General features: G+C 39.7%; 2 protein-coding genes across 2 annotated transcripts; one reads left to right on the forward strand and one right to left on the reverse strand.

The window, feature by feature from the left end:
• Positions 1-7,338: 7,338 nt before the first annotated feature.
• Positions 7,339-12,820, reverse strand: LOC139737173 (FUN14 domain-containing protein 1-like). The gene is made up of 5 exons (XM_071647852.1): positions 12,732-12,820; positions 10,630-10,780; positions 9,353-9,428; positions 8,724-8,852; positions 7,339-7,765 (listed from the first exon to the last, which is right to left on the reverse strand). The coding sequence occupies exons 1-5, from the start codon at positions 12,742-12,744 to the stop codon at positions 7,688-7,690; spliced, it is 447 nt and encodes a 148-aa protein (XP_071503953.1). The 5' UTR covers positions 12,745-12,820; the 3' UTR covers positions 7,339-7,687.
• Positions 12,821-14,229: 1,409 nt separating this feature from the next.
• LOC139737174 (UDP-sugar transporter protein SLC35A5-like) lies at positions 14,230-21,214 on the forward strand. Its single transcript, XM_071647853.1, has 6 exons — positions 14,230-14,522; positions 14,987-15,085; positions 16,165-16,298; positions 16,972-17,039; positions 18,659-19,451; positions 20,244-21,214. Exons 1-6 carry the CDS (start codon positions 14,426-14,428, stop codon positions 20,313-20,315), a joined length of 1,263 nt encoding a protein of 420 aa, XP_071503954.1. The 5' UTR covers positions 14,230-14,425; the 3' UTR covers positions 20,316-21,214.
• The last annotated feature ends 1,673 nt before the right edge of the window (positions 21,215-22,887 follow it).

A 22,887-nucleotide genomic window follows, 5' to 3' on the forward strand; every position in this document is an offset into this window, starting at 1 on the left:
CATTCTGTCAACATCCACGCGACACCTTCTTTGTGCGCCGGCACACGACAGGTGCGCACTACATTCTTCGCCTTTGTTACCGAGCCGAGGTACGCGTATTTCACATTCCAACAGTAGTCGGATTCTCATAAACACACCCCTTGTTTTGCTGTCACGGAAACAACCTACCAATTAGTGGCGAGCTGTACACCTTCACCAGCCAATTACCACTCTCAAAGCTCATGTCCGTGACACGTTTTCTCCGACCACGCTGTTTCATCTTCCACGCTTCCTCACTTCACGATTAGCTTTCATCCCGAGAGCACGTTCTAATCGTTGAAGTCACTCACGTCCGCATACTGTACTTCCCACGTCTTCTCGCGCTGACGATACCTCGCGCCGTGGACGGTCATTTCATACGGATCATACTCCATACGGAATATCACACTTCCTTGGATTTTACACTTCGCGGCATTCGCTGCTTTTCACATCGCGGCTCGCCCTTTCTTCAGGCTACACTCCAACCTGGGGATCGTTACATCGCTGCATTCAACGCGATCGGCGCCTCGTCACATCGCTGCATTTCACAACGCGATCTGCGTCCCATCACATCGCTGCTTCGGTCCTGCTAGCGAGCTGTCCGTGGTGTACAGACTCTGCCACAACCAGGGACCGCGCAGTTCTTCTATCCAGCGCTCCAGCGGTGGATCGACTCTACCCTCGCTTGTGCTAGCCGCGGCACTCGGAGGCTACTCCACGCTGTCGCTGGATCTTTTGTACATATTTATATGGGACACTGTCGTCTTCGGACACCCAAAGTGCATTCGGAGTTAGTCCATATCATTTTATATTCGTTCGGGAAGTGCAATACAACCCACAAGGACACTGTTCACCTCTTCTGGTGCCCTAGTGCATTCCACTACTGATAAGGTTGTCTACCATTCCTGCTGGTGGTGCCTTCAGCTCCAAGTCCCGTTAGCCACTCGGTGAGTAATAATTTAGTTAGGTATTTCATTATAGGCCCGTACCAAAATACCTACATGTTCATAGTCATAGACACTGAAAAAAAGTAAATCGCACCCCCGCAAGACTTTACGATATCGTTACTGCCAGTGCCAGAGTATTAATACTGACTGCATGCATATCAATTAGACCTAGAATGCAATAAATTTAGATTCAGTGTAACTTGCCTGCTAACGTTAGAGTCTGATGCAGACCTTCCGAGGCGAGGCTGACAGATGTAGTGATATCTGGGTGTCTAATTTCTTAATTTGTACGAATTTTACAGCAGACTGGCAGTGGGGTTTCGGTGGTGTTCACATCCAAGTGATGCCTTCTTGCGCCGTAGTAGCGTTGTGGACCACACGAAACCTGTAACAACGGCTGGCTCCACCGATGCAGCACACACATCAATGCACTGGTCACATCACAACTTGCTACTGTTGGGACCACTGTACAAAATTGTACCCAGTGTTGACAGACCCAGCGACGATTTTTTTTTTTTCCCGCACGTTGTTGTTGTTGTTGTTGTTTTGTGTTTAGTGGCGTTTTCCATTCTCTTTAGAATATTTACGCCAAACACTTATCTATAAATTTCTTTTCCTTTCATCATTTTTTTTTTCCAAAAAGAATATTGTAATGAGTATCCTTGGTCAGCTGTCGGTACGTCTATTTGCCTGCTTAAAATATCATATCTTCTGGCCAATCTGGCACGTGCGCCACATGTGTGCTAGCCTGCACTCAAACCGTTGTGAGTTTCCTGTGAACGAGCGCGACATTCGCGCGATGGGATTTTCTCACTGCGACAGCAAGTCACTTCTTCTTCTTCTTCCTGTATTGTGCAGAACCTCTGGATAGAGTATACTCGCACATTTATGGTAGGCTATCACGCATAACAGACATGAGACTCAAGGATAAAAAGTGCACATAAAAGTATGTAAATGTTTCCAAAAAGTTTTGTCCCAAGTTAAAATCTTCTTTCTGCCCTGGTGACTACTTAAAGGTGATATATTTGATCTCTGATTTAAAGATATCAATTGTCATTTATGAAGCAACATGCATTGTAAACTGAACAGGTGTAGCCAATAGCACCTTGGACATGTCCTTGGTTTAGGCTTTGCACACTACACCATCTGACAACATAGATTATGTCACTCACAAGCTAACAACTATCAAGATGTACAATCTCATCTCCGTTTTTTCGCCCCCCTTTTTTTAAACGAAAATAACATAAACAGATATCGCAGCGACACTTGGTTTTCTCAATTGAATAATCATATCTCTTTTCTCAATGGCATTTGGTTTTCCCCACCACATAATTAATCTGCCTCCACAAAAACAAAACAAAAGAAAACAACTGCGGAAGCTGTGATATAAAGAAAAGGGACACACTCCAATAGAAGTACTGATCATATTTGAAATACATGGATCGATCTGTGGTCTTTACCACAAATGGTGACAAAAAACTTTGTGGTGTCATGTCATGATGCTGAAAATCTGTGAACTTTATACACTACAAGAGCTGTAATGTTTTCAATATAGGCACTAGGCATATCTAGTATAGGTCAAGGGCTAATTTGACAACACAAACATACAAACACACACACACACAAATTCACACACATACACACACAAACACACACGCACACACACAAATTCACTCACATACAAAACACACACACACACAGGCATAACTTCTTGCCATTGTAGGTATAGAAAAAACAAGCAAAAATATATGATAAAATGACTAAAAAGAAAACAAAACAAAACAAAGATTTCTATTCACAGGAGTATGAAGAAAGCACAGAGAATTGATCATTCCATACCAAGAACTGTGATAAGATTTTAAGTTTGGAAAGCCATAGATGAAACGAATGGAGATCTTTGCAAACAAACAAATTCATAAATACAGTAAAATGACAGAATATGCCCTAACAACGAATGAGCCATTCCCCACTGAGTTTTGCATCACACCCCCCAATTTATTACTTTTTAAAAATGAAAGTAATAAAAAAAAAAATAGAGGGGGACGTGCACCTCCCTTTAATTTTGTAAAGGGGCCAACCTTTTCAGAATATCCTGGTTCCCCTGTATACGATAAACATTTCTTTCTTGCGCGCGATATAGAAAAGTTTGTTTGTTTTGATCTACAGGATCAATCCAACCTCAAACCTTCTCATGACTATTCACATCCCTTATCCACAGATCAAAAACAATAACACAATGCGATGATATACTGTGTAATCACAATGTACTATGATAAAATGCATTTAATTAAATGCTGCTTTTGTAGACAGAATTACATCTAAGATTAATTCTTCATTCTGATAGGATCCACTTGATGTACATGCAAGAAGTAAAGCATTGTCTCAAATTATAGCATGTTTGTCATTAGCAAGCTTTAGACCTGCGGCACAAACATTAAAATGACAGTTGCATCGACAGTTGCCTGTATATTTCGTTCATAATAATGTTAATGGCATCAAGTAGAATTTGAGTGGACACTAAAATGACCCAGAACTATCAAGAAAAGTCAGACAGCAAAAGATCGATTTTGATAAGTAGGTTCCCCCCCTTTGTTTATGCTTGCGTTGTAGATCTAAAGCTCGCTGTTATTCAGTTGACACGTTCAATTGTTCCACCATTCTTATGTGTTTTTTTTTCAAATAATCTCAAGCATTCTCATTCTGCTTTGAAAACAAATAGGAAAAATAAATATTTACAGCAAAAGGAATACACATAAAATTGCACCAATAGTGATGTTTTATCCTTATAACAAGTTAACAAAAAATAGAACAACACAGCACATAGGACTTAATATAAGATAAGTATGCTTACTTTAACCAATCTATCACAAACATTTGAAGGACTAATTGATTTCAACTTAGAATGCATGCATGGAGAAAACAAAAACATACTGACAAACTTATGAAAAAACTAGAAATGTCCCTATTGGGACTGGTATGCCTCCACCTTAATGCATGGTTCTCCTAATAAGTCTATACTACAATGTCTTGACAATGTGTGATGAGTTTCACATAATTGGCAAAATATTTAAGTGACAGGTTTGTCACAAATGTGTTGAATGTTCACTTTCCTTGAACTAGGTTTAATTGGATGGATGGCTATACTGCCTAAGAGCGGAGATATTTGGGGATTTGAGGATTTTTACCTCACTTTTGATTCTTTCTTTTTATAAGTCTATGCATTGATCAACTTTCAAGGTATGAAGAAAAAGTGTAATTTACTATCAAATAGTAAAATTTTTGCATTTTAACTTGGCCTTTGACCCTGGACCTTTGACCCTAAAATTCCCAAGAGAATCACTGTCAGGTAGAACATGCATCTGTATAGATATGTACTAAGTTTCATGATACCTTGAGTCACTTTCGAGATATGGACAAAGAAATGAAATTTAGCACTTTCACTCGACCTTTGGGCAAGAAACTTCCCAGAGAATCTCTATTGGGTTATACAGGTATATATCAAGTTTCAAGAAAAATCTGGCAAGTATTGCATTTAAACATGAGATAAAAAGTGAAATTATGAGTTGACCTTGACCTTTGACCCATGACCCCACATTCCCTAGATAATCACTGCTAGTCAGTACATGCATATGTACTATGGAAAGTTCCATGAAGATAGCTTGAACCATTTCCAAGATATGGAGAAAAAGTGAAATCTTAACATTTTCACTTGACCTTTGACCTCATGATTCGAAACTCTCTCTGGAAAATCTTTATTTGGTATTACATGTATACACCGAGTTTCAAGGAAAAACCTCCAGGCATTGCATAGATATGGAGGAAATAGTGAAATTTTGAGCATTTGACCTTGACCTTTTGAACTTTAACCTTGAGCATCCCGGTATCCCGGTATAGCTTCCTTGGAGCTGCGAAAGGGATTATTGCAACAAGTAACAAGTAGCATGTGTGCCCAAAAGTTGATAGGCACAACTTCGTTCATTAGGATACCTTAAATGGTTTTTAAGTTACGCTGTCCACAAAATTCATTACGGACGGACGGACGGACGGAAGGACGGACAACCCGAAAACATAATGCTTCCGGCGACACTTCGTGGCGGAGGCATAAAAAATCCACACCTTCCATGATGTAATTCTAAACAACACATATGTGGTCACATGAAGAATATTGCTCAGTATGTGCATAACAATTCACTCAACAAGGACAACATTGAAAAAAAAAACCCCACAAACAATGATGTTTTCTGAAATTAAATTATGAAGCAACAGAACAGATGATTGTATGGTTCACATGAAAAAAAAAGATATGGCAACAAAATAAACTCAAACACACTGTATAACAAGAATCTTGGCTTTAAATGAGTTTAAATTTTGTATTTGCAACAGGTTATGCAAGAACAAATTGTTTGCCTGCATACAGAAATAATCTCATAAACACAAATACATCTGCTCACATCACTTTTCTGTATCTGTGTACATTGTAATGTTGTGCACAGAGTACTCACGATTGTGTTAATGTGTAAAATAGAAAGTACAATTGCATGCTGCAATCATATGACTAGAGTTTGTACAAGAGCGCTGTGGCACTATGATACTAACCAATGAGCTCTGCATACTAATTTTTTTTTTTTTGTCAACTCTTTAAATCATCTTAAGCTCAAATTTGAGCAGTTAATTGAAGTCTAATATTCTGTCCGCACATTGAGAGGCAATGCAGGGGCCGCGGAACGTTCATTTTTTTTTTTTTGGGGGGGGGGGAGACTATGGGATGGGGTTCAAGATCAATGGTTCCCCCCCCCCCCCCCCCTTAAACAGGAATCTAAGGATGGAACCATTGGAAAGTAATTGGAGTTGTGTTCCCCCTTTCTTTTGCAAGCCAAAAAACTGGGCTGCACCCTCCCCCCCCCCCCCCCCCCCCCCCGTCTCCCCGTTCCATGGCCCCTGTTATGTACAGACATTACAATTTGCCTGAAATCTCATTGAATTCTCACATCCAAATCCATCATATCATTTTTGAAAAACTGTGACAAAGAAAAGTGAACAAAAAAACCTGACTTTGACCTATTATCCTTTCTTGGATTCTGCTTCACATCTGTACAGTGGCTTCCTTTTGTCCTACTCTCATTGTACTGATTGTGCAGAGCACCAAATCAGAGCATGTAACACACCCTTACCCCACCCCTTCCTCATGTAGCCAGCGGAAGTGAAACCCCTCAACTTGGTGAAATAATAGTGCAGTGTACATAAATTATATGTGTATATATACAATTATACATTCAATATTGCATCACTGTGATACTAGCATTGTGCATGTGTATGACTTATTAGGAAGTGCACGATACATTAATCACAGCAGGGTACATGCGATGGATATAATAGATCAACCATTTGGTCATCAAGTCTCACTAAAAATGCTCTAATTGATTTTGCATGGGTGTACGAACTATGACTCGGGCCTGATTCAAAGAAACGTGATCTACAAGTACACTGTCATTGTAACTCATGTGAGTCATGTTAGTCTACAATGCTCATATTGCAAATCCAAGATATCCAATCCAATACTGATTTACACTCACTAGCATTACACTTGTCATAATGGAAACACTCTTTACTGCAGACACTGGATTTAGATGCATAACTTGTATAAATCTTCACACATGCACTAGGAGTGGGGTAAAACATATGATAAAATGATGGAGCAGATCCAGATGATTGGTTTAGTTAGAGTGTATACGTGACCAGGCATTTATTTTGCCTAACAAATAATTTTGTTTGTGACTAGTCATAAGATGGTGGTAACCATTTGTGTTTAGGTAATGATAGTAAGGTAATTCATCAGCGTGGATAATGTCAAAGGAGTATTGATTCATTATGAGCTCCTTCTTCAAGACATTTATATCATTGCAGTTACTGAGTATTATCGTAATAATTAATATGTTTATAAGTTCCTTTGTGGAGATATTCATTACGAGCTCAATTGTGGAGACCTCCCTTATGAACTCCCCTTGGAGACTCTTTTATGAGCACCGTCATGGAGACGTTATATTTCATAACAATGTAAATGATAATGTTTGATTGGTTTAAGATTTATTATGGTCAGATGTGATGTCAGTATTGTTTGGGATGAATGATTTTTTAATAGGGTCACATTTCTTTCTTTTTTTTTTGTTAAACACAACAACAAGTCATTAGCACATTCACATGGCGATGGTGACTGGGCAAGATTTCATCGTTTATATACTTGCAATAAAGGTGATTTATCAAATGACAAGGATCTGCTTGATCATTTCATACAGCAAATAATACACATTAATTTGCTCAGGCTTTAGTGTAATTTAATTACCGACAATCGATACTTTCAAAACAGTCAAAACATGCTCTGGTGTGTTAGACTGTTCCGCTAAAGGTAAATTGTGTGGGTAATTCCTACTATAAATGCCTTCACTGATGTGTATTATTTGTATACTGGTGTGATACTACCATGAAAGTCATTCTCTATCGTGGTAGAAGATCACACACAGGTGTACATTATCCAGAGATAATTGTAGATACACCTCCTTGAAGGGTAAACTTTCCATTTATAGTATCTCCTCTCTGATCTCAAGCCTCCTTGGCATCCTCCGATACCGGTACACAGTCCTCGACTATTGCCCCAAAGGGAACATAACGGATAAGTGGATTCCTCAGTCTCTGTTCAAGTCCATAAGTGGGTGGAATTTCATGCACTACATGGCCATTCCCAGGAGGAATCCCGCTGCAAAGCCGCTGGATATCATGACATTCTTCTTCACCAGGTCCTGCCCCTGAAAAAAGAAAAGAAAAAAAGAAAGAAACATATTTTAATTTACTTAGAAGACAAACTATGTACCAGAGGGCATGTGTTTCCTGCAGATGAGTAAACTTGGGCAATGAAGCAATATGTATGAGATTAAAAGCTCCCTGCAAACTTACAGCAACATTTTGTTTTGAAAGAAAGATATCATTCAGAGGGGTGAAGGTTCAGGGCCGAGTTTCTTCTATTTGCCTCCCACTACAAATTAAATTTGTTAAGATTGCAACTGCTGATCTGTAAATTAACAAACATCTCGGAAAAAAGGACATGTTTGTTAATTTACAGATCAGCAGCTGTGATCTTAACAAATTTAATTGTAGAGGGAGACAAATTGAAGAAACTCACACCTGAACATTCTGTTTTGTGTCGGTCATGTTTTATCTAACAATGAAAAAAATCTTGCAAAGTCAAACACTCTCATATTTCTGTTAATTTCAAGGTGACATTTACACACAGGTGAGAGGACAGGGGAGAAATAACAATTTTGATGATAACAAAGTTAATAGCACTTATTATGGTCTGTGGCACGTGCAGTCATATGTGCAGAATACACAAGCGTGTTCGAAGAAGTAAGTAATCAAACTACCGGTATGCCCTCTGATTTAGAAATATGAGAAGTGTAATAACATTTTGTTAGCTTCTGTTGCTACTGATTCAGAAATACACTTCACTCTAGTCATTAAGAGAATAGGAGAAAGCTTTATCTAAAGCTCTTGACACCGAAGGTTTTTGATGCTTTATGCTGGAGGCGAGGGTAGTGTTTGCAAAAGTTACAATAATCAGGCCACGATTAGAAGCTCATAATGCAAAAAGAAAATATTAATCCGTTGAGGACGGACTGATCTTGCTACAACACGCATTTCCCATAGACACCTGCCCGAGTAGACTCGGGACTCCACTTCAATGGGTTAAAGTTGCTTTTCACTCACTCTGCTGAATGCATCTTGGATTGCTGGATATCTCCTCTCCACTTCCTTCACTGCTGTTTCTTTTGTCTTGTTGACGTCCTTCTCAAACTGCTTCCAGTTGACTTTCAGGTAGCCTGTTTGATGTCCAATCTGATTACAGACAAGAATGTCAATGGCAAAATTTGGACAATCAATCAGGTTTTGGGGGGCAAAGTCAACACAGGGGCTAAGAGAAAAGACTAAAAGCTATTAGTTTCCCCCTTTCTGCTATGGTGAGGTGTGTGAACAGTCTTTTATACTGCGGCCTGTGGCGTTGTTGAATGATACGAACTTGAAGAAGATGTCTGGTTTGAGGGATATATTGGAATTCCCGGATTATAGTGTAAGTTCTATTATCCAATTGAGGACAGGCTGATTTTGCTATAACACACACTTCCCACAGACACCTGCCCAACTATACTAGGGACTTGTCTTCAGCAGGTTAATCAAAATGTTCTTGGCATGCGTGTATGTCTGCTGCTTAAATTTCTTGTCATTATCTTTCATTCTATCATTTTCAAATAGCATTTCCTGCTCTAAACAGAGTAATTCCCCCTTCAGGTAAGCCAGCGTAGATAGCAGAAGAAGAGTTAAAGATGACGTAAACTCACCAAGATGAGCATAAAACCGCCACCCACTGCCGTTGCTGCTGCCTTGCTAACTTTCTGAAACAGGTATCCTGCTACCCTGCAATGACAAGATGCATGAGGTGATTAATAATTAGATATTCTAATATAATGACAGTGGTCTTAAAATTTGCTATTAAAGTGCATTCTATTCAGCAGAATGCACTAACTTAAGCACAGTTAACTGTTGTAATTACACACATGAAAAAAAAAAAATGATTAGAAAGTAAACTCTAGGAATTAAGGACACCGGTTAAACAGACTTCAAAGGAGATGAATACATTTCCAAAATGTATCATTACATGTATGATTAAAATTGTAATAGAATTTTAGAGTGGGTGAACTCCTTTTTGCGTGGGCCTGTAAATTTAATCAAGCCAGACATGTACTACCTGATAAAAAGTAGAAATTACGCGGTGCGTAATATAGTCCCCGCCGGAAGTAGCATTTTGTAGCAAAATGTACAATATAGGTCAAAAATCAAGGTCAAAGGTCAAAGAAGTCACAGGTCAAAATTCTGTGTAGAAGTTTTGAAGCCTCACCTAGTGCCATCACATAAAGCAAACGGAATCGAAATCGGGTTAGAAATGGCGAAGGAGTAGCATTTTGTAGCCAATGTACAATATAGGTAAAAAATCAAGGTCAAAGGTCAAAGAAGTCAAAGGTCAACATTCTGTGTAGAAGTTTTGAAGCCCTCACCTAGTGCCATCACATAAAGCAAACAGAATCAAAATCAGGTTAGAAATGGCGAAGGAGTAGCATTTTGAAGCAAAATGTACAATATATAGGTCAAAGGTCAAGGTCAAAGGTAACAACTGAAATTCTGTGTAGAAGTTTCATAGCTCCCATGTAGTGCTATCATATAAAGCAAACAGAATCAAAATCGGGTTAGAAATGGCGAAGGAGTAGCATTTGAAGCAAAATGTACAATATAAGTCAAAGGTCAAGGTCAAAGGTCACAACTGAAATTCTGTGTAGAAGTTTCAAAGCTCCCATGTAGTGCTATCATATAAAGCAAACAGAATCAAAATTGGCTCATAAATGACAGAGAAGTAGCAAATTGAACATTTTGATCACACACGGACGCACAGACGAACGGACGGACAGACGGACGGACGGACAGACGGACGGACACACAGACACACACATGTACGGAGCCCGTTTCATAGTCCCCTGCTCGAACTCGTTCGGCGGGGACAATAAACTGGTGAAGACCAGTACTGTCAAGAATCACACATGTTTCAAGGATTTGCAGTGCTTACCAGCCACTTGTTCCTCCCATGGCTAGTTGAACGGGAACTGACTTCTTGGAAAGTTCTCCGTCTAGCGCCCTCTCTAGCCAGTGTTTGCCAACCTCTGCTAGCTCCAGTATCTCAAATGTCTCATCAGCATTCTTCTCCTCCTGTTTATTACCTGTAGGATGAAAGGAAGAATTGTTAAAATTATAACAACATGAGCATTTCAAGATTTGAAAGAAAAAAAAAAACCCACTAAAGGTTGTTATTTTGATCACGACAAAGAGACCCCAAGTATAGGAAATGATGGAAAGGAAGAGTTTAGCTAAGAAATTGTACCAGGCATAAGATGTCATCAGTTCATTTAGTATAGCCAGCCGTACACCACCCACACAATCAGACCGGTCATACGACCTTAAAGGGGATGGCTAGTACCTGATCAGTGGGAATGCTGGGGGATGACTGTTCCAATCCTTGTGGATTCATTTAAGAGTACATTATACAAGTATATGTATTGTTGTGTGAAAATTGTTTGCTTCAGAATGGTCTCATATTCAAGTAATGTGCAGTTCAATGTTTCCAGGTTAGCATGCCTGTACAGTGTCGGGGCAATCGTTAACAGCCCATTAACGATGCGCGAAACGCGTGATGACTTTTACTGCCAGTGCGCCATGTGCTGCCAGCTTGTTGCAAAGCATGAGGTTGAATGCGTGCTTTGCATGAATGTTTTACCCGACGAGATTGACGGGTGCATGCCATCTACGAAAACAAAAACCAGTACCCGGTAACTGGTGAACTGAAATAGTATTTCGATTAGCTAGAGTTGAGATAATTCAAATTTTAGCTTACGACCTCATCATACTTTGATTTTGACATCTAATTCAATTTCTCTCATAATCAACGTTACGTAAATAGGGTACTGTAAAAGTGGATACTTTCGCGCGACTAATTTTTTGTGCTTGGCCACGTAAGAAGAGTTTCGCATGTTTTTAATTCCGCGGAATCAAGACATCAACAACTGTGACATATGGTACGCAAAAATATTCGTGTACTTTTATTTTCGCGCTAGCTTGCGGTTGCGCGAAATGCGTGAAAATTTCAACACCGCGAAAATTTCCACTTTTACAGTATTAAACTGAGCGGCTAATGTTTGCAAATGTAAATAATAGCAGATTTTAAATTTTGTCAGGGTTCTGTAACAGTTGCAATCAAACTCAAAAACAGTTTTCATTTTTGCAACCAGTTTCCTTTATCACAAAGAAATTTTGAACATGTTCAAAATTTCTCCCGAAACTTTACTACAATTCGCTACGTTCGTAAACATTTCCCGCTCACAATTAGATACGCCCTTTACACATCTTCGGAAAGGTTAACTTAACATTTCGGATACAAAAATTCGAGATGTGCACCATTTAAGAATGCTATTAAAATTCGAATTGCAACGTTTGGCGATAACATTTAGGCATATTCTTTAGCGAAATCTACAGCTTCTAAATATTCCGATGCCGTTCCATCACGGCCCTCGGAAAGAGAACTTTATGAACTTGCGGCGCGTAACCTTGATTGCGTTATCTTTGGCACTGGAAGATCTTAGTCTCTGCTTGCACGCAATGATGATTCAGACAATTCACGGAGAATTTACCTTTTCTGGTTTTAAAATAGGGCGTGATTTTTCCCGTTATTTCGTTCGGTTTAAAAAAAAAAAGTAGACTCTAGGCCTAGTCGTTTAATATATTAATTTATATCCACACAAATTCGTCTTTGTTTTTCTTTGTTTTTAGGCCCGAAAATTATCTCGCTATAACCGGAACTCCGAATCCCCATAGGCTAACACGCAAATTTATTGGGGACCGGACGATTTATCTCGTTGTATCCGATCTCGTTATAACGGGATTCCCCTGTATCTGGACTGTAGCGCGAAGCGTAGGCTGTATTACTATTTACTAGTGGTAACTGACATAGATATCAGTATTTGGGACCACAATATCACCGCAAGAACTGGGGCCTGATTATAAAGTCATAGCACATTACTCTTTAGGTCATTTCCCTTCACAATAACGAGATACTCTGCGGTGTCCAAAATACATTCATAACAATCTTTTGAAAGTATATTTACATAAAGTTCTTACCTTCAGCTGCCATGATCAGAATGATGTTACCTCTACTTATGCTTTTTGGACTTGTCGACCAAAGGATGCTACGATAGCAGAGCGATAGAGGGCAGTCAACTCAGAATCGTAGTCCGCTCACCGAACTATGTTGGTTTTAGTTCGGTGAGTCCGCTCAATCTACTCCGCGATCCGAGCTCCTAACTTGACCCAGTACACGTTCGTGTCGATCCCACGCACGTAACATCATCGCCCTGGCCGCGCGCCCTGGCCACGTAGCTAGCTAGCTAGCTGTATATAGCCGAATTCGTATACGGTACGGTGTTGTAGCTGAACTGCTGGTAAATTTGTGACTCGATATATCACGTCACCATTGCGGAAAAGCAAATTTAGCGCCTGAAGCGGTCAGATCGCCCATTCCTACACTGTCTACATGATGTACTCCTAGTATCAAGACTTGCGACGCCACACAGGCTAGGCAGGAAAAAAGCCCGACGACGGACGCGACGTATTAATCGACGGTACCGGTTCACTTGCTACTGACCCGACCCCGGGGCGGGCTGGCCGCAGTTAGCTTGCTACCTGCTACATGAGCTGCTCGCGCTCTCAGCACTGCTACAGTACAGAGACCGGCTAAAGGAAATAGCGACAGGAAGGGATTGTTGGTGGCAGACGGACATGGACACAGACCAGACTGATACGGAAAGTAAGTAGAAAGTAGAAAGAGTCTAGGGAAAAGTCTGAATGACTGTCTGTGACTGATAATAGAGACCTCAATAATTATATAATCCTTTGTTAGAGCTTCAGGCTTCTTTCCCCCCTTTTTTTCAGAGGATTTCGATCACGGCAGTCAAGAAAAGAGAAGGTCTGTTTTTCCATTCGTCCACAAATGTTCAGGGGGTAGAGTACTTCAGTGACTGCTGGTACATGTAGCGTCAATGTGACAATGTAGGTGTTGACCTACAAGTTTGTCTAATTCCGCGAAAAAATTCTCACTTATAATAATGACGTTTGCTGGGTCAGTTTTTTGCTTCTTAGACAGACACATGCTATTGCGACGGTTTTAACCGTTTTGGTTAACGCAACTTCGACCCAGTTCCCCCCGCATAAAAATGTTTTTTCCAAGTTTGGTTTTCAAACCAATCTGGAAAAACTATGTACAGGATTAATCAGTAAACATTTTGACTCACCTCTTCCACCGTTTCCTCCTGTTTTCTGGTTGTTTCCTCCACTTCTTTGCAGCGCTCCCCAATTCATCGCCACCATCGTTTGAAAACTGACCGCACGAACGTCTATGGCAAGCAAAATGCTACATACAATCACTATATCGGTACACTTACGTTTATTGACTAAAGTACTAGTAAGTTGTTCGAGTGCTAAATTTAACTTCGTAATATTGTGAATGAGCATTTGGCTTGCCATAGACGTTCTTGCGGTCGTTTTTCACTTGCTTGTCCCCCCCCCCCCCCCCCCCCCCCCCGTTTGGAAGAATGAGGTGAAATGGAAACTCAAACTTCATATCTAATGAGCATTCTACAATATTTGTATCATTATTGATGATGTTTAAAATTTGGTTACACTATACTGTAATAGGATCCATTTTATTTTCTGTACCTTGTCACACTTAGATCTGTGGTGAGAGCCTGGATTGATACTCTTAGAAACCTAAAGATCATTTCAAGATTATCCGTCAAGAATCAAGGGACCCTCTTGTCATGGAGTATCCATCCTGCACTACTGTTGCCTTGGCAACAATTTACGTCTTCCTGGGTGCTGGCCGTGTCATGCTGATGAAACTGTCCGCCAACAGAGGTGGGTGATTGAAGCCGTGCCAGTTTTTGAGGGAGAATGATACAATTTATAAAAAAAAATAGATGTTGCACTTCTCAGATTGTAGTAAGATTCTTGATGTAAATTTCGATTTCCTCTAAAAGTTTGACTGCTCTTTAATGTAAAGGTGACTCCCATTATATATAAGTCCTCCAGATGAGCAGTTTTCTTTTTGTTTTATCAAAATTTTGTAGCAGAGCCGAACAAATGAAGTAAATACACAATAATACAGACCAAGTCTGTGACCAATTTTTACTTTATTGTGATGACACTTTGATAGAACCATGTTCGTTATAAGGGGAGAACACTGTGTACAATGTATATCACAGCTCTCATATAGTTAAAACTTGCTGTTAGTTACAAATTTTCCCTTGAGGAACACCATGCCATTCTTTCCCTTCAAGATTTAATAAGAGCATTCTCTTCTACACTGACCCACACTTCAGACCACAAGTATGACTACCTGCCGGTGACGGTCAACGTGTGTGCTGAGGCGGTCAAGTTGGTTGTGTGTCTCCTGCTCATGCTGAAGATGGAGCTGAATGGTAACTGCTGAAAACCCAGATATGGGGCCACAATAACATCATTAACCCATTCCATTCTGAAATCCCCATAGACTTAATACACCGGCCACCAGGTTCCCGCATGGAATGGGTTAATTGCCTTGAGCATGTTTGGCCAAATATCCCCATATACCGTCAAACCTGTCTATGGTGGCCACTCAAGGCAGACAAAAACAAAAAAAGTGGCCATTATAGATAAATGGCTGCTATAGACAGGGTCTTTAACGTGAAATTGAGTTTAGTGGTCATATACAGCAGGTGGCCACTGTAGACAGGTGATTGCTATGGCAGGTTTGACTGTATGTATGACATACTTACAATATTATGACAATATATACAGTAGTTTATTCAGTTTATAATAACATGTATGTGTGTAAAGGAACAGTATTTGTTTGCAATATAACGTAATGGTTGTCTTGCAAGTTCTGTAACTTCAACATATATGACTTGTCTCGTCGACAAAAAGAATGGAAATCATTCCACTTCTAACATTGTCAGAGGTTGCAGCTCAATAGCCGCAACAAAGTTTGGCCTAGTGCATTTGCCCTTATAGGGTTAAAGGTCCTGTTTACCTTTGGGAGCAGTGTTTTAACCCGTTCCATACTGAATTCCGGCATCCCCATAGACGTAGTACAAAGGTTGCCAGGTTCCCGTAGGGAATGGGTTAAAATATGTTCAAGATATCACTTTTGATGCATTTTATATGTGTAGGTCAGTTGTATCACAAAACATCCTACCATATAAATTGTTTTGCAATAAAGCCTAAAATATAAGGAGATATCACTATTTTTCTCATTAAACCATAACTGTAGACGGTTTAGTCTGAAACGTTTTTATTGTAAGTATTGATCACATTTTGTATATTTAACAATACTTAACATCAATTATATTTTTTTAAAATTTTTACATTGGTTGTTTCTATCTGTAACTCACATTTCAGAACTATTTTGAAGCACTAATGCTGGGTTTTTGTTTTATCTGCAAATGGTAAATTATGCCTTTAAGCAGAGGTCTAAATATCAACTAATTTGATGCCTGGTTTCTCTCCCTTGGCGTTGCAGGAAGGTCAATGTTCCATCAGCTCTTTCACTTCAGCTGGCCGGAGTGTCTCAAGTTTTTTCACTGGAGTGTGCCTGGCCTGCTCTACTTCCTGGACAACTTGATCGGCTTCTACGTCATGAGTTATTTTGAGCCGGTAAGTGCATGCTTGCAAAATGATTTGGCTTGCTATTTCTATCTCGTTGGTCATACTATCCTTGCTCCCCCCATATCTCTTGAGAGGTGAAGTATAGAAAGCATGCAGGAGCACTGTGGTATTGTGGATTCAAATTTGTAAACAAAAAGGTTGTAGGTTCAGACCATGTTTGCTGCAGTCATCATTCCTCAAAACATTTTTGATACCCAAAATAATCTCTAGAATCAGCTGTATGAATGGGGGTACCTGGTAATCCAGAGGTGCTCATAATTGCAATTGAGACCCTCAGAAACTACCCTTTGTAAAGGAGGCTACATCAGTATTATAATGATTTGTGTCTTTGAACAGATTTCATGCATGCCTGCAAACCTGTAGCATTAAGATTTTACTGTATGGTTAAGTCCAGAAAGGTTAAGAAAGAGCTACTTGTCTGTACTGTCATCTTGGTACTTAAGTTATCATATGGAGCTTAAATTTACCCAGGTTGTAGTGGGTAATTACTGATAGATAACTGGGGTTTAACCAATCAACAGCTGTCGTCTTGTTTTGTTCCTCCTTGTCCCACTTTGTCTCATTCTGTTCCATCTGTGCAAACTTCTTCCTGATTATAGTGTCTCACTATGTATGTGTTATACTTGTTTTATCGTTTTGTTCGTTTCTTTTCAAATTCCAGGCGGTTGCTGTTTTACTCACAAATTTTGGCATCATATCAACAGCATTACTCTTCAGAGTTATCTTAAAGTAAGTTTTGACAGCGATTATGTTACGTTACCACATTGTTTCTCCGTGACGCATAGGTCCTACTGTATCAAAAGTACGCAGAGATAAGATATTGCAAGGTCATTACAAGTTTTAGTATGTCTTAAAAAGGAAACGAACCCATGATCAAGAGATCATTGTTGTATGGACCTATGCATCAGTCATTTTTGGAACGGTGAATATAGCCCCCAAATGTCGAAAAAGGTTGAACATTTTACATACAGTTGTATATCCGGCTGTTGTTCCTTGCTGGTTCCGCATACTTTATAAGGTCTGCTTGCTATATAGTTAGACACGGAAACTTGCGCGTAAATATGTGATCTAATCAGCTTTACATTGTCGATCTTAGTAATAAAGACGGCGGAGATCATCGGGGTCATCCCACTAGACCGACACCCACGAGTCATGCAACCCACAAATTTCGACATTGAAAGCAGGTCCATGGGTCATACAGCTCATGAGTCATACAACCCATGAGTTCGACACTAGGCAAATAAAGCCCATAAGTTCGACGCTAGGTAACAACGGCCCACAAGTTCGACAGATATAACACGAGGCTAAATGTGTTGGTCTCTTGGGCCTTGTTAGCTTAGTGTCGAACTAATGGGATGTATGACTCGTGAGCTGTATAATCATGGGCTATGTGACTTGTGAGCTGTATGACTCATGGGTGTCGGTCTTGTGACGTGCACCCGTTTAAAAAATGTGCATGTAAAGTTCAGATACACATCATTAAACGTTTAACAGTTTGTGCATTTTGCTTCAGTGGTGATAGTATTTCTACCTTTTGAAAGTTCTTGCATATTTATCTGTTAATGTTAAGTCAGAGCACTATGTGGCTTTATTTCTAAGAGCAATTCAATCATCCCATCATTCCTGGGGAAATATTGCTGCAAAAATTATTATCTTGCAGACATTTAATTCAATTGGCATCCAGAGAAATTTTGTGCATATTGCATATTGAGGAATGATGCAGAAATGGTTAAATTGAGTACATCTGAACAAGATCAACCAATTTAAAAGAGAAAGTAAAACTTTCTCCCTCTTATATGTGTTTCCAATCTTAAGTTTTGATACTTTTGAAAATCTGTAATTGAAACAATAAATACCAATGGGCTGAAATGAATAGTAATTTTTTACTCTGTCTAGTGTAACACTAACAGCAAACAATAAAAATTATGAAAAAGAGATAACACAAAACTGATAGTGTAGAAATATGGTTTCTGGGACTGCATGGGTTTTTGGGTTCTTGGGTTCAGTAAACTTTATTCATATTTTTTCTGCTATGCATATTTGCTGTCCATTATAGCATGCAAATCATTCATAGTGGAACAGGAGAGACTGAAGTTTTGATAGAATCAAGATAGATGGTACCTAAATTATGCCCCTTTGTTCCCTTGTCAGATATGTTTATGTTACTTCTGTGCTGTTACCATAATGCCTCACATTGCATGAACTGGGCAAATTATTTGTTGTAGAATATCAGATGATACATGTAATTGTTGTGTTTCTATATTTCAGTGCCTATTTCGAAAAATCTGCATACTTGTGATATTCTTCTTGATCCTCCTATTTCTTCTATCTATTGTGTCTCCCAACAGGCGCAAATTTTCTCGTGTGCAGTGGGCTTCACTGCTTGTCCTCTTTCTGGCAATTGTATCGCTTTCCAACCAAGATCACAGGACAGCGTTGCACAACCACCGCTCTGCAACCACTCTAGAATCTGTCAGCAACTCAACACTGGTGAGCATGGACAAGCGATCTGCCATTCCGCCGGACTTTTGCCACCGCAAACCCCGAAACAATGTGGAGCCCACGATCACGAACAGTGTGGAGAGCAAGTACAGTTTTACCGTCAGTTTGGGCCACATTCTGGTCATTGTGCAATGTTTCATGGCCTCGTTGGCTAACGTCTACAATGAGAAGATCTTCAAGGAAGGCCAGAATTACACAGAGAGCATCTTCATCCAGAACACCCGGCTGTACACCTTTGGCGTCATCTTCAACCTCCTCACCCTCTTCATCATCCCGCGCTTTCGCAACCGCATCCTCTACTGCGGTATGTTCGCCGGCTACAACCTGTACGCCACCCTGCTCATCTTTGACACGGCCCTCGTTGGCCTCACCATCTCCCTCATCCTCAAGTACCGGGACAACATGTTCCACGTTCTCAGCGCCCAGGTGACGATGGTGACCGTCCTGAGTCTGTCCATGTGGCTGACCGGCTTCCAGCCGTCGCTTGACTTCTTCCTGCAGATGCCCACTGTTTTCCTGGCCATTTTCATTTACAACTCCAGCCACAGTCCTGACCAGTCAGCAACAGGTGGGGGTCGACAGAGGACCCCTTCAGAGAGCATGAGGGCTTCACGAGGCCACGGGGCACAGCAGAAAAGGGTAAGTCGATTCAGCAGTCAATAGTCTTGAATTTATAGCATCTTCTTCTATCTTTGTTCCATGTGTTTGCATTTATGAAACTTTCTCTTCATGTCTATAAGTCGCCAAACTCGCCTATATTGATGTCATATTTGTTAATAAGATAGCAGTCAGCAAAAAGTAGACACAGCTATTTGGTACATCAGAACATTTTGTTATGTTTCTCGATGGGGAGAAGATTACATTATCTCCTTACCTGGGAGAACATTTTATTCTAAACACATGGCCAATGATACCAAGTGTTGGAGTGGTAGGTTTAGCACAAGTGAATGAATTTTCACAAGACTTCAGAGTGTGTGAACACAATCCATTTCCGGCTCAGCGGAGTTTTCATGACAAGTGGAAGGTATGTAGTCTTTCAATACTTTGACCGGCCTGTATCATAATAGGTGATGACTTTTGTTCCTCAGTGGCATGTAAAACCCTTTGGATGAAACACGTTCTGTCCGTTTTCTTGTTTGGATGGTAATTCTGAGGGAGAAAAATCTACATTACTTGAGTGAAATTTCACTTTCCAGATGGAGATCTTTACACATAGTAATTTTCATCTTTTGAAAGTTTGAGGCAGTATATGCTAATAATGCCAACTACAATTGTATCTAATAATGTCAACTACAATTGTACACATTCTTTTCTCTAGTTGCAGACCCTGATATCATCAAATTTAGCAAAGAACTGATTAGAACTTGGTATAAAGTTGAGTACAGATCAGAGCTATAGGAATTTTTTTCGGGTTTTTCCTCTGCATTCCAGGGTTCTGTCATGGGGGAGGAGATGGTACCTCTGACAGATATGAGCAGAGAGGATGAAGACAGCACAACTTAGCAGTCATTTTCTTGGCGTTCTGTGTCAAAGAAGTTTATTGCAGACAACCGTGCTACAGGGACATTTTGTTTGCAGTATAGATCTTGCTGGGAGTCAATCATGTTTCAAACTTCATCCTGTGGACCAAGTGGCTGCGCAAAGAAGATATTGTAGGCAGGAGTAACAGGATTTTCTCATGACTGCCAGCGGAAATATTCCAATCTCCGTGACATTTGTTTAAAGCTACCACAGCAGTACCATAGGTGGGTCATTTAATTTGTTGACAATCATCAGTGCAAGTTGACAGAAAAACATTTTTTTTTTTCTATGTCACAGACACACTTCAGTATACAGGCCCTACTGTATAAATAGAAATGTGAAATGACTAAAAAGCCCTAATTGCGATCATGCGTGTTTGTGAGAGACTCCATGTGCACCAAATTATGGACTCTGATCCTCCCAGAATACATCAGAAAAAGGCATCCCCCACATGACCAGGGATGAATACAGGCCTATCATGTTAAGCACTGAAAGTGCGTAAGGGGAAACCCTTTTATAACAAGCTTGCTTACAAGATACCGCTTTTAAGGAGGTAAATCATAAGGTCCCAATTGTCCATTACTGTATTTAGCCGGTCTCTTTTTTCAGTACATTTTCAACAAGGTACCAGTTGTAACGAGGTAAAATCGGTGGTCTTGACAGCCTCGTTCTAACAGGGTTTTCTTGTACATCCACAGACTACTGGAGTAGACTTGTCAAACTTCCGTAACCTTAGTCTGCTCCTGAACATTTGGTTGTTATTTATAAGCAGAAGCATGCTGGATGCACAAGTTTTAAAGTGGTATCAAGATTGAAAGTGCAAAGTATTTGTTTTCGTCTCTTTCTCTTTTTCTCTTCACATGTGCAATGTTTCAGCAGAGATGCCAACTGTTCCTTTTTTTTCAGTATTTTGTGCTGTTAGTGCAAAAAAAAAAATACTATGCACAGGTTTCATGGACAATAATGTTTCTCCTCAATTGTACTTCCTGTGTCTATTGCAGAAAAGGAAAAAAAGAAAGGCTTTTATGCTGCTTACAAGGTTCGCATCCCTGTTTTGTAGTGAGTCTGTTTTAGGCAGAAGTAAAAGATGTGTAAAATCACACACACTCATGATACCACGCTACTCTGTTGCAAGGGTGATTCAGGCAATGCAATCATGTTGACAGATCCGCAGCTGTGTACGAAAATCAATAATCCATGTTACACTGTTAGTATTGAAGGCAATTGTTCTCTACTAGAAAATGCTGCTAGAGGTAAACAATGGATGTTTGTGTTTGTATAATGGCTTTATTTTACAAACTGGATGTTAATGACAGATCTTATGCACAGACTTACATTTTTCGAGTTACACCTGTCATTTAAAGTAAAATTAGACTGATATTAACTCTTTCTGTGCTGGGGACTTGTGACAGTGTGTACTATGCTGTGGGTTTACTGTGGCAATCAGCACTAAAAGCACACAAAGGATTAACCCTAACTAGGCTGGGGGGCCCTCAGAGGCCCCCCCCCCCCCTCGACGTTCCGCGTGATGAATCATCATCGCAAAAAGCTATCACGGCGATGTTTCATGACTTTTTTCTTTTGAGTCTCCTGCATCTTTTGACACCACATTTGCGACACCCGGGCACGCGGTTTCAAAGTTACATTATGTACACATGCATGTCAGACCTAAAATTGCTCAAAAATGTGAAGTCATGTACAATTTCAATGCAAGCTGTACTTACAGACAAATGTCATAAAAGCATGATTATTTGTTTGTTTGTTTTTTTGAAAATCAATTCATGTTCGGAACAATGTCGTGGACGAATTTCATCGAAAAAACAATGAAAAAATGAAACAATGAAAGTATAAAAACAAAGAAATTTACAATTTTTTCTGATTGCACAATTTGCTAAGGACACAAGAAAGAATAGTTACACAAAAAATGTGCCTGTTTTGAGCTTGTGATTTATAACGAATAGTCTGATTTCATGCATCATCTACCTTCAGTACTTATCATTTACCTAAATAGCCCGGCCTAGTTAGGGTTAATGATATGACATAGACATTAAACCTGCCATGTCTCCAGTCAGCTTGTTATGCTATTAATTTTGTTCATGTATTTGGAAGAAGCTTGGTTTACTTCAAGATTTAGTGGCTTTCTGAAAGTATCTTGCATTTTCCGCTTTTAAATTCTGTTATTTTATTTATTTCAAGCCATTTGTAATCATCTATATGTGACCAAGACACTGTTTGAAATATTTTGTGAATACACTTGTAGGTCGTGAAGCATTTTTGCTTTGCTTTAAATATCTTAATGTAAATCTTATTTCATCTTCTCAAAGATTCTTGACAATCATAAGTATCATGTCACACTATTACTGTTGATTCTGTGTAGTTTGGTCAACATGTCTGGCTTATTTTCTCAATTTCATGCTTTTCACAATTTTCACAATTTTATATGTACATTTTAATGATACAATGTATGATCAATAACCCATACCATCTGCAAAGTGATGGTTAAGCAGTACAAAGTATTTTTGGAGGATGAAGTATCAGGCGCCAAATTTGGGCT

The sequence above is a fragment of the Diadema antillarum genome, unplaced genomic scaffold (genome assembly GCF_040938485.1).
Source record: "Diadema antillarum isolate AM-2024a unplaced genomic scaffold, OU_Dant_1.0 seq00000684_RagTag, whole genome shotgun sequence".
NCBI lineage: Eukaryota > Metazoa > Echinodermata > Echinoidea > Diadematoida > Diadematidae > Diadema > Diadema antillarum.